This window comes from Sardina pilchardus, chromosome 1 (assembly GCF_963854185.1).
Source record: "Sardina pilchardus chromosome 1, fSarPil1.1, whole genome shotgun sequence".
In the NCBI taxonomy this organism is placed as follows: Eukaryota; Metazoa; Chordata; class Actinopteri; order Clupeiformes; family Clupeidae; genus Sardina; species Sardina pilchardus.
In genome coordinates, this window is record NC_084994.1 from 47208166 (window position 1) to 47218084 (window position 9919).

Below are 9919 nucleotides of genomic sequence, written 5' to 3' on the forward strand. Positions count from 1 at the left end.
AAACGCTGGCGTTGTATCACATGTACAACATGACGAGGACGTTAAAGATACCGTAACAAGGAAGTGGCATTAAGAAGGCAATGGATAGTTTTATTTTAGCTAGTAGTAGCTATTTTAGTAAACACTAAGCGGTGCCGTAAAATAATATGAGACAGCTTGGATATTATCGACGAGGAAATGCCACTTTTCTTACAGAATCGGCAAATTGATCGCGTGAGCTCAACATCTGAGTTATTTAGGAAGCATTCACACTTGCAGGTAACTGTTAACGTTAACGTTTCAGTTATTAGCTCGCTGACATTTGTGAAGCTAGCTGGGGAAGTGGAATTATTTGATAGATAATGGTTCAGTGAGATTATTTTGCCAGAGTTATGTTGATCCTTTCAAAGGCTGTGTTTGTCAATCTTTTCGGGATGCATAACTGCTAAATTACTGTCGCGATTGTACCTCAAATATGTGCTGTAATCCCGCAGGAAAACGCTCGTGTGTTCCGTAGCAAGACACCGACTACTGTCGACGCGAAGTGCCTGTTATATGTACAGCAACGAGAATTTGCAGCCACAAATCCCTTAGACAGTGAGTTTCATAACCATGTTCCAAAAACGTTTGCAGTGGAATTGAATCCAATTCATCCGCAGATGGAATCAAACTGTGCTTGTGTATCCACAGAATCTGTCACCATCATTGGTTCTGCAGATGCAACCACCTGTCACCTAGTAGTTTTGCGACACACGGGTAAAAATAAATAAATAAACAAAAGTAATATCATCTAGCTAAGGATAACACGGTGGAATGTGTATTTCTAATCAGTGTGTGTTTGCATTAAGGGAGTGGCGCAACATGTCTGGCTCACTGCGATGGCTCCAGGACGTGGTCCGAGGTGCCCCTCATAGTGAAGGCTGTCGCCTCCTTAACCGGTGAAATGAAGGATGGCAGGTAACTTGTGCTACCCTGGCTATCATGTGAATAATCTCATTTAAATGGAAGATGTTAGCTTTTACGGCTATAGTAATTTCGAGTACACCAAGCTATATATGTAATCAGGAGACTGAAAGTTAGAAGGAACCTTCTGGAATTTGTAATCTTTTCCTTTGGCAGCTGAATGCATTTCCTTGATATTGCATTGTTTTGTTTCAGATATGAACTTCACCTGGTTGGGGGATTTGACGATGAATCACAAACGTCCCACAAACTCAGCCTTAATCTTTTGGGTGCGATACACTCTCACTGTTACAGTGGCTTGATTCAAAAGCCAAGCCAGATTCACTCCTGTCACATTTGAGTGTGTGCATGTGTGTGTTTGCTAAATATGTACTTTTCATCACGTTTCAGCGGCCTTTCAGAAACAGCAGGAGGAGATCCATCTCGAGACATGTTGCATCACAGGTCAGCAGTTTTCTCGGCTCTGTACACTGTCTCTCATCTCTTGGTTCTCTCTGGTTCTTCATCGGATAATTGACCTTTCATCTCTTACAGAAATGAACGACGAGGTTGTGGAGGGGGTTCATCGGCCTGTGGTGTATGGAATAGGTATGACCCTACATTTACATTTTCAAAAGACGATTCAGAGCTCAATGTGGAGATCTAAATGGCACTAGGCGTAACTGCTTTAGCACGGTGCCTACTGAATGAGAGACAAAGAAATGCTGTTGGTATTTGTGCACCAAGTCCAAGGCTCAAACCGAGGGCCCACGTAAGCTGGCTTAGAAGACATGGAATTTAAAAGAAATGCTGTTCAGACTAGCTCTCGTAATCCTCACACAATGATGGCGATTGCTGCCAGCATACCGCACAAAGACAACCAGGAGAATTCCAGCAGAGTGTAGTGCTGAAGCATTACGGGCCACCACCCGCTGTAATTCTCTTTCCTCACAAGTACACATGGGTCATGCTTGTAAAGCGTGTAAAGGGTTGTGTTTTCCTTGTCCTGCCTTGTTGTGGTTCAGTTTTTTGCCCTGACTGCCATGCAACTCAACAGGCATTGTTTTTTTTCTCTGCAGGAGTGAATGTTAAAACGGGCGAGGTGTTCCCGGCCTCGTTTCCGACCCGAGGACCAGCCGAGGACCTGCGCTCGGCACGCACCTTCACCGGGGGACAGGTAATCACCACGCACCACAGACCAAGCAACAGGACGAGGGGCCATGTGCTGAGGGCCCTTAGATTTTGAGTCCGGGGGTGGCAGGTTCTAAGTCACTTTTTAGGGTTGGGGTTATTTTAAGTTTTGCTGGCATCATGAACGATAACTGTGAAATAGTATTGCTCTACTGTATATGTATGCCGATGTCCAAGTAAAACGATAACATCACTAATATCGTTATAGTTACAGTTATCTTTATAATTACCATTCCTGGTGTGAATCTTGGTCCCTAGTGTTACAATGCCTTAAGGCTATGTAAATGGTGGTATACTGAGGACAACCAGTAGGCTTTGATTGACATGTTGGTTTGTTATGTTCAGATGGTTGAGATCTATGACTCAAGCAAGGAACAAGTGGAAATAGGCCCATGCAAGTGGACGCCCAACAGGGACATTGCCTTCTGGTTGGCACAGGACGATGACACCATCTTACAGGTATGAGGAAGCGTTAAATGTTTCTCACTTAAACTAACCCAGTTGCCTTAGAGGTATTCATTTGCGTTTATCTACTACACCACTAAACAGGTTAGACTGCTGTTTGCACACACAAGTTGGTTTGGATTCTTCCTCCCCCACACTCATTGGGTCTGTGTGTTTGTGTCTTGGCAGTACCTGTCCACATCCCCGATGGCTGAGCCTCCACACTTTGTGCAGCACATCAAGTCCACCATCCAGTTCCTCCTGAACCACCCCACCGCAGACAGCCTCTTCCCCGGCGGGCAGCCCCAGGTCTTCAGGCGCTCGGCGCAGGGAGGGTGGGACTGCAGTCCCCCTCCTTCTCCCCAGCAGCAGCAGCAGCAGCAGCAGCAGCAGTAGCAGCGTGCCGACGACAACCCCTATGGAGGACCTGTGGAGCTCTCATTCACTCCTTAAACCCCTGGAAAATCACTGTGACCTTCCTACACACTCTCACACACACATTCTCAGACACACACTCTTTCTCACACACACGCACATGCATACATACATACATACATACATACATGCCTCAGTGGGGACTTCTGATTGGCTTGATTGTGTTTGAATGGACAAGCACGGGTCTTCTGAATGCGTGCATTTCTAATTGGACCCCTGCATGGAGAAGAGTGCCCCCATTGGACCAGAACGTGTTCACTGTCAGGACGGTGACCGTAAAATGACCATGAATCCTTTTTCCCCAAGTTCTAGTTCATTCGTAGATATGGAAATTATGGCAAGATTCATATGTTTTAAAATGGGGTTTAAAGAAGAATTCCTTCAAAAAAGTTTAAAGAAGGAATGGTAGAGGCATCTAATTTGTCACTTACGTTATACCTACTTGGGCCTTAAGACCAACCAGCATTCTTAATGGAAGTGCTTTGTGTCGACCATATTGATTCACTTAGACCATTTCTGTTATCCTGAATAGCAGGAGTGTCTGCTAATAATAAATCTCCAGACATACCGGATTCTGAATAGAGAAACCTGGGCATCGTGCACCAATAAGTTCCTTCATCAGAGGCTAATGATTAGCGATATTGTATACTTTTAACAGAGATCATTCATCTTGAGTCTTTGTGCAACATTTCATGTATTACTGCTGTATGTGATGTCCAACCCATGAAGCCAGCATGGTAAATGCTAGCTGGACTTGAGCTCAGTGCAATAACTGAATTTCAGTGTGTCGACTCAACACTGATATATGGTTGAGTTGAATTCCTATCTTCAGTGGAGGACACACAAGCAACGTAATGTAGCTGATTTGAACTACTTCATAATCTTCATCTTCATCTTAAAATGCCTATAAATTTAAGAAAAAAATCCATTTGAAAGTAAGAATATTCAGTTGAAACTGTACCTGGATCAGTTCATCTAGACATGTATAGTAAATAAACACAACTGAGATTCTGTGCTGGTTCATGTTTCCTCATTTTACACGCCTAAACAAACTCCTCCCTCTGAACTTTTATCTATTCTTGCAGATTCAAAAGTGAAATGTCTGTAAGTCGTGCAAAAATTGATTTGACAGAACTAAACAGTTACACCCGCTTTTAGTACAATGAAAAACATATTTGGACTTGCAGTGTCAAGTAGAGGTAAGTGCAACATCAGTGGTCAAGTGTTGTATTTCTTTATTTGTACCAACAGTGCATTTATTATGAAATAATATTACACTTTTTCTTCATTTGGATGCAAAGTTACTTTCTGATGTACACAGAGCCAAAGTGGGACACTTTAATGCTCAAGATAGTGGGACACTTAATGCTCAAGATAGGAAGCCCTGATACAATTTTGTTGAATTATATTATAATCACCCTGTCGATGGAATCATGTAATGCTCAGCTGTTAGCTTGATATTTTTGTATTCTAAAACATATTTAAGTTGTTAAAATCATATTGACAGTGCTGTCTTTGTACTCAAGAGGTTCAAGAGGCTTCACTGAATGCAGTGACCTGACTGTGTTGATAGGTCTAATGGTCCCAATTCTTGCATCTTACCTTGTTCTTGCTGACACAAATCGAGGAGAAGCACTTCTCGTTGTTTCTGACCAGTCGAAAATACCAGTAAAATGTCAAACTTAGCTGTGCTGATAATGCTTTTGATGATTACAACCTCTTACTGTAGGTGAACTAACACATCAGCATGCAAGTGACATGATGTCATTTCTCATACTGGGTTTCCAGCCATGGTCAATAAATAAAAGGTGGCTGGACTGGTCTTCCAGTAGGAGAATGATCCACATATATGGAATCTAGAAGATGCTATTAAAATTCTGCCTTAGGAGGTTAAGTTTTTTTTGTTTGTTTATTGTATCTTCATACTCTTTATTTCTTCACATGCCTTGTAGAACCATTTGTACTCATCTTTACCATAGGTGGTACCATATTTTCCTCCATTTTGTTCTATCTGCAATGTAGACAATACAAGTCAATAAAGTCAATAAGTAGCCTAACAGTCTGTACTTTGTACTCAACATGTGACATTTTAGGAGGGGGGGGGTAAGATTTGTATTGTAATAAATTAGAATACCTACTCAGATAATGGATAGTAAAGCTCAGAAAAACATCACTATTTTCCTCATTTTGTGGTTCAAGAGGCTTTACAGTACATGAGATGACCAGTGAGTGAAGGCAAACGGCACCTGAGTCAGGTTTAATTGCTGTGTGTCTCTTTAAGAAATTTCAGGTAAGCTGTCACACCCTCCACTGCTATCTTATGATTTGATTTACAGGAAACAGATCTTCCTGTAAGACCTTGAAAATAGAGCTGTAATATATACGTCAAGGTAAGTTTCTTTATTCAAAACCTTTTTGTTATCTTATCAAATACCATATACATTTACATCTCTCCGTGTTGCATCTTTTTTACACAAAATGAGGAGACACACTCTACCAGCCAAAGAACAACGTAAAATATGCATGTAAATGAATGATGAACTGGTAGTCTACAAACTTTATTTGTCTGACATTTCTAAGGTGTATTTCACTAGTAAACCCTCTTATATATGCATCTGACATGATGAATATGTCACAAGACTTTTGAAAATGTCTTAAAATAAGTGAATTCATAGAACTAAATTTCTCTTTCTTATACTGGCTGGGTTATCGCACATGATCAATGCATAAATGGGTGTCAAATTTGCGATCAAAATAAACTAAGGCTGTGAGCAATTAACCAAAAAATCTCGAAAGAAATCAAGACTGTAGAAAAAAGAGTGTGTAGGTATGTATCTGTGTGTGTGTGTGTGTGTACAATTTTATGTACGTGTCGTGACTCGTGTATGTGTTGGTGCGTGTGTATGTACGTGTGCCTGCCTGTCTACTGTGTGTGTGTGTGTGTGTGTGTGTGTGTGTGTGTGTGTGTGTGTGTGTGTGAGACAGTAGCATCGGGCAACCAGAGCAACCCTTCGCTTATTACAGTACCACCATCTGCAGGCCGATGGGTGTACAGTCACTAAATATACATAAATTAATTTATTTTATAACCCCCCATGGATGAAATTCCACAAAACCTGGCATACTCCCAGAGGATATCAGTATAATCATACATATGAAATTTGGTGCAGTTCATAACATTTAATCTCAAGATTCAAGATTCAAGATTCAAGAGTTTTTATTGTCATTCCAAACAACCACTTCAAGAAGTGCAGTATGGAACGAAATTGCGTTGCATAGGACCTGAAGACCTAAGGACCTAATCTGAAGATAGGGGCGATTAAAGCAATATAATATTGCATTTTCATTTTTTACTATAGGGGTGCAAATCACAAATGGTTGATGCGGGCTCTTGAGACCAACATAGCATAAACATTTAGTCATCTTCGGTGTCACGGTTCAGGTAGGTAGGTATTAAGGAAAAACTGCAATTTTTGGGTTTCGGGAGGGCTAGCGTGGCAAAATTTTTCCGTAGAAGTCCACTAGGGCTACATGCCCACCAAGTTTCATGGTTTTACGGTGTCCTGGGAACCGTTGATAAACAAACAAACAAAAGGAAGTAGATGAGGGGGAAAAAAAGAAGAATAAAAATAAACACATACTGTAGCCTAAATAACTAGAAAAGCACTCAGAGAGCACAGCTACCTCCGCCTACATTGTTCTTCCTAGGTTGTCATACATTTGAACCTAAACTATTCAGATCGCCTCCACGTGGCCTACCATGCCATTACACCACTAAGCTAAATACATAAACGCCTCTGGAATCCCGACAGAATTACGGATCAGTCCCAAAATTGTATAGTTTCTTCCTTGGGTCATGTCCAACCTTCCCTGAAAATTGACAATCCATTCATTACTTTTTGAGTTATATTGCTAACAAACAGACACACAGACAGACCCCAATGAAAACATATACCTCCTTGGTGGAGGTAAACTACTGTATGACAATCCCGATCTGACCGCTACGCTAGCTATGCTAGCGCCAGTCATAATAATTTCATGTGGTCAGCAGTGGGCCTCATCCCCAAAAGAACAGTAAGAAGACGGAAGGAGTTAGAGCATCTCAGGTGGTGATAAGTTTGTGTATGTCATGAACGTTTTAGGGGGAAAATGTTCAATATTTGAGGACTTACTCTACTGTTCCTCTCTCTCTCTCTCTCTCTCTCTCTCTCTCTCTCTTTTCTCACTTTGAATTATCTCTGCAGGGTTATAAAGGAGACTTAATTGCCTTTAGGTTTCCAATGGATTTTTGAGTTCCAGAGACAGTGCGCAGTCTCATGATGGCGACTGGTGGCTCTTCTGCAAAGGGTGTGTATCTTCTGTAAAACAAATGGTTTGGAAACAATATGTTGAAAATGTGCAATTGTTTTATGAAGGTTTTATGCTACAAATAATATATGCATTAATTGCTATACATTTATTTTCTATAAAATATTTCTTACTAGATGAGCGGAGGGCCGTGCTTTTGGGGAAGATAGGAGCTGGGAAGAGCTCCTTCGCCAACAGACTCCTAGAAAGTGAGGCTTTCAAGAAAGCAGAAACAGGACTCTGTGTGCGAAGACAGGGAGAACATGCTGGAAGGAAACTGACTGTGGTAGACACACCTGGATGGGACAGGGTGTCAGTGCAACGCACACCTGAACAGATTAAGCAAGAGATCATACGAAGTACCACCCTTTGTCTACCTGGACCTCATGTCCTGCTCCTGGTTCTTCCCATATCCATGGATGGAGGCCCTCCCTCAGCAAACGAGATTAAATCAGCTTCTCATCATGTAGAGTTACTGTCACCTAGGGCCTGGAGACACACCATACTGCTGTTTGTATGTATGGATGAGATGGATGAGTCCATTATTGAACAGCGGGTGAATCATGTCAGGAAACTCATTGACAAATGTCAAGGGAGGTTCTTTATCCTGCAGAGAGACTCACAGGTGACTAAGCTACTGCAGAAGATAGAGGACATGGTGGAGGACAACTGTGGAGACTTCCTGATACCTCAAGTCTACTATGAAGCGTTTGAGAGGAGAATGCCGAGTGAGATTACAAAGCTAACGGAGATGTATGAGACGAGAGAGGAGGAGCTCAACCAGAGGTACAGGAGAAAACTAGAGGAGAAGGAATTGGAATTCAGAGAAAAACTTGCAAGGCTGCAGCAAGAGGAAAAGACAGGGGCGATGAAGAAGAGTGGAAGCTATCAATTACTTCCTCCAAACTGTAAGTGTAATGTTTTTTCTACAGACAGTCAGAGCCATATTGACTGACTCCGGTATCATAGGAACGTGTATTTGACATTGTGTGGTGTTTGAGAATATCATACCTTTGATCTGTTTTCAGAATAGTCTCAAGTACAAAAATATCAAAATACTAGATTCGGGGTTCTGCCATCGAAGGCTTAGGATATCAATACCAGATAATTGTTCTAGTTTTTTGGAAGTTTAGGACATGCACAGGCCCACCAAAAACAATATACCTGTCAGCAGTCATAGTGAGCATATTTAAATGGAAACGATGCTGCTTTCTCTATGATTTTAGACAGTTTGAATGTGCTTGACTGATCAGAAAAATACACAAAAATAATGTTTCAACCTTCTCTTTTCCTGACAGTGTCTGAGATTACCACTGACAGAGCTGCAGTCCAGCATCAGGATTCTGAGAAAGAGACAGTGAGCCAAAATAAACCAGAAGACTTCATCACCCTTCTTCGATATCACATTAAGCCATTTTGGGTCATAGTGATGGCCGTCATCGGAGCTCTTGTAGGGTCAGTTGTGGGTGCCACTGATGGAGTAAAAGGAGCATGTGTTGGTATGGTCATTGGAAGTGTGATTGGTGTCTTGCTCGCCATATTATATATAAGAGCAACTAGGTTGGTAAAGACAGATAGTCCAGGAAGTAAGGCAACTTTCGCTCTTGGAGACCAAAGTCCTGAGACGTTTTGCTCACCCATATCCTTAAAAACAAGTGAAAAACATAAAAAGCTGTAGGACTAACAGCTAATCGACTTGGCATTTTCAAATCAAACCAAACCTTACAATATTACAAAGTACAATAGGTATAAAAGGCGTCGTTGCCTAACTTCAGTGACTAGGCATTACTGCAAAAATGCAGATTCCATATTTAGGCTATCACAAAAATGTCCACAAAAACAGCCATTCGATCTTCATACAAGCAGTGGAAAGAAAATCCACATTTTTATAGCCTATAAATATGGACAGTCAAATATGGCCGTCACTAAACATTGCTGTCACTACTGAACATTTGTCATGACTGAAACACGTGATATTCTGAAAAAATATTTTTTATTATTTGTTTAATCAGATAAAGATGAAACCGTTTTTCTATCAAATGTTGTTGCGTTTCGGTAGGGACACATTTTTGGAGAGAGAACACGGTAGTGTCCAATCAGTAGAATAATGTTCCTTAGATGTTCTATGTTTAACTACAAAGCTTTCTCAATAAGTTTTGAAGTGTGAAATGACACGTAGGCTACTGAATGTAGGCTACAGTATATGCATGTGTGTGTGTGTGTGTGTGTGTGTGTGTGTGTGTGTGTGTGTGTGTGTGTGTGTGTGTGAGAGTGTGTTTATGTATATATACACACACACACACACACACACACACACACACACACACACACACACACACATATACACTGTACACTCATACGCACACACACACACACACACACACACACACAACACATACATTGTACATCCATGAGGCTGCAACAAATTAGGATTTTTTTTGACAACCAAAGACTGTGAGAAAAATAAATGTCACAACAACCCCTACAAAGTGACGTAACCCAAAAGGGAAATGCCACTAAACCCTAAAACACACTATACAAGTTGGCAAACAAATCGCAATTTTTAAAATATTTATTTCTG

General features: G+C 41.2%; 2 protein-coding genes across 2 annotated transcripts; both read left to right on the forward strand.

The window, feature by feature from the left end:
• Positions 1–69: 69 nt before the first annotated feature.
• ntan1 (N-terminal asparagine amidase) lies at positions 70–4004 on the forward strand. Its single transcript, XM_062546847.1, has 10 exons — positions 70–258; positions 474–576; positions 670–735; positions 828–936; positions 1138–1211; positions 1333–1386; positions 1477–1530; positions 2001–2098; positions 2458–2571; positions 2746–4004. The coding sequence occupies exons 1-10, from the start codon at positions 178–180 to the stop codon at positions 2950–2952; spliced, it is 960 nt and encodes a 319-aa protein (XP_062402831.1). The 5' UTR covers positions 70–177; the 3' UTR covers positions 2953–4004.
• Positions 4005–5302: 1298 nt separating this feature from the next.
• Positions 5303–9578, forward strand: LOC134093648 (GTPase IMAP family member 4-like). Its single transcript, XM_062546826.1, has 4 exons — positions 5303–5381; positions 7236–7338; positions 7476–8246; positions 8637–9578. Exons 2-4 carry the CDS (start codon positions 7308–7310, stop codon positions 9014–9016), a joined length of 1182 nt encoding a protein of 393 aa, XP_062402810.1. The 5' UTR covers positions 5303–5381; positions 7236–7307; the 3' UTR covers positions 9017–9578.
• The last annotated feature ends 341 nt before the right edge of the window (positions 9579–9919 follow it).

Bases quoted from the DNA above. Each gene is read 5' to 3' on its own strand.
- ntan1 (XM_062546847.1), top strand. From the start codon at position 178: ATGCCACTTTTCTTACAGAATCGGCAAATTGATCGCGTGAGCTCAACA. The intron at 1,531-2,000 runs GTATGACCCTAC...TTTTCTCTGCAG, and splicing joins GCCTGTGGTGTATGGAATAG to GAGTGAATGTTAAAACGGGC. The intron at 2,099-2,457 runs GTAATCACCACG...TGTTATGTTCAG, and splicing joins GCACCTTCACCGGGGGACAG to ATGGTTGAGATCTATGACTC.
- LOC134093648 (XM_062546826.1), top strand. From the start codon at position 7,308: ATGATGGCGACTGGTGGCTCTTCTGCAAAGG. The intron at 7,339-7,475 runs GTGTGTATCTTC...ATTTCTTACTAG, and splicing joins TGGTGGCTCTTCTGCAAAGG to ATGAGCGGAGGGCCGTGCTT. The intron at 8,247-8,636 runs GTAAGTGTAATG...TTTTCCTGACAG, and splicing joins TCAATTACTTCCTCCAAACT to TGTCTGAGATTACCACTGAC.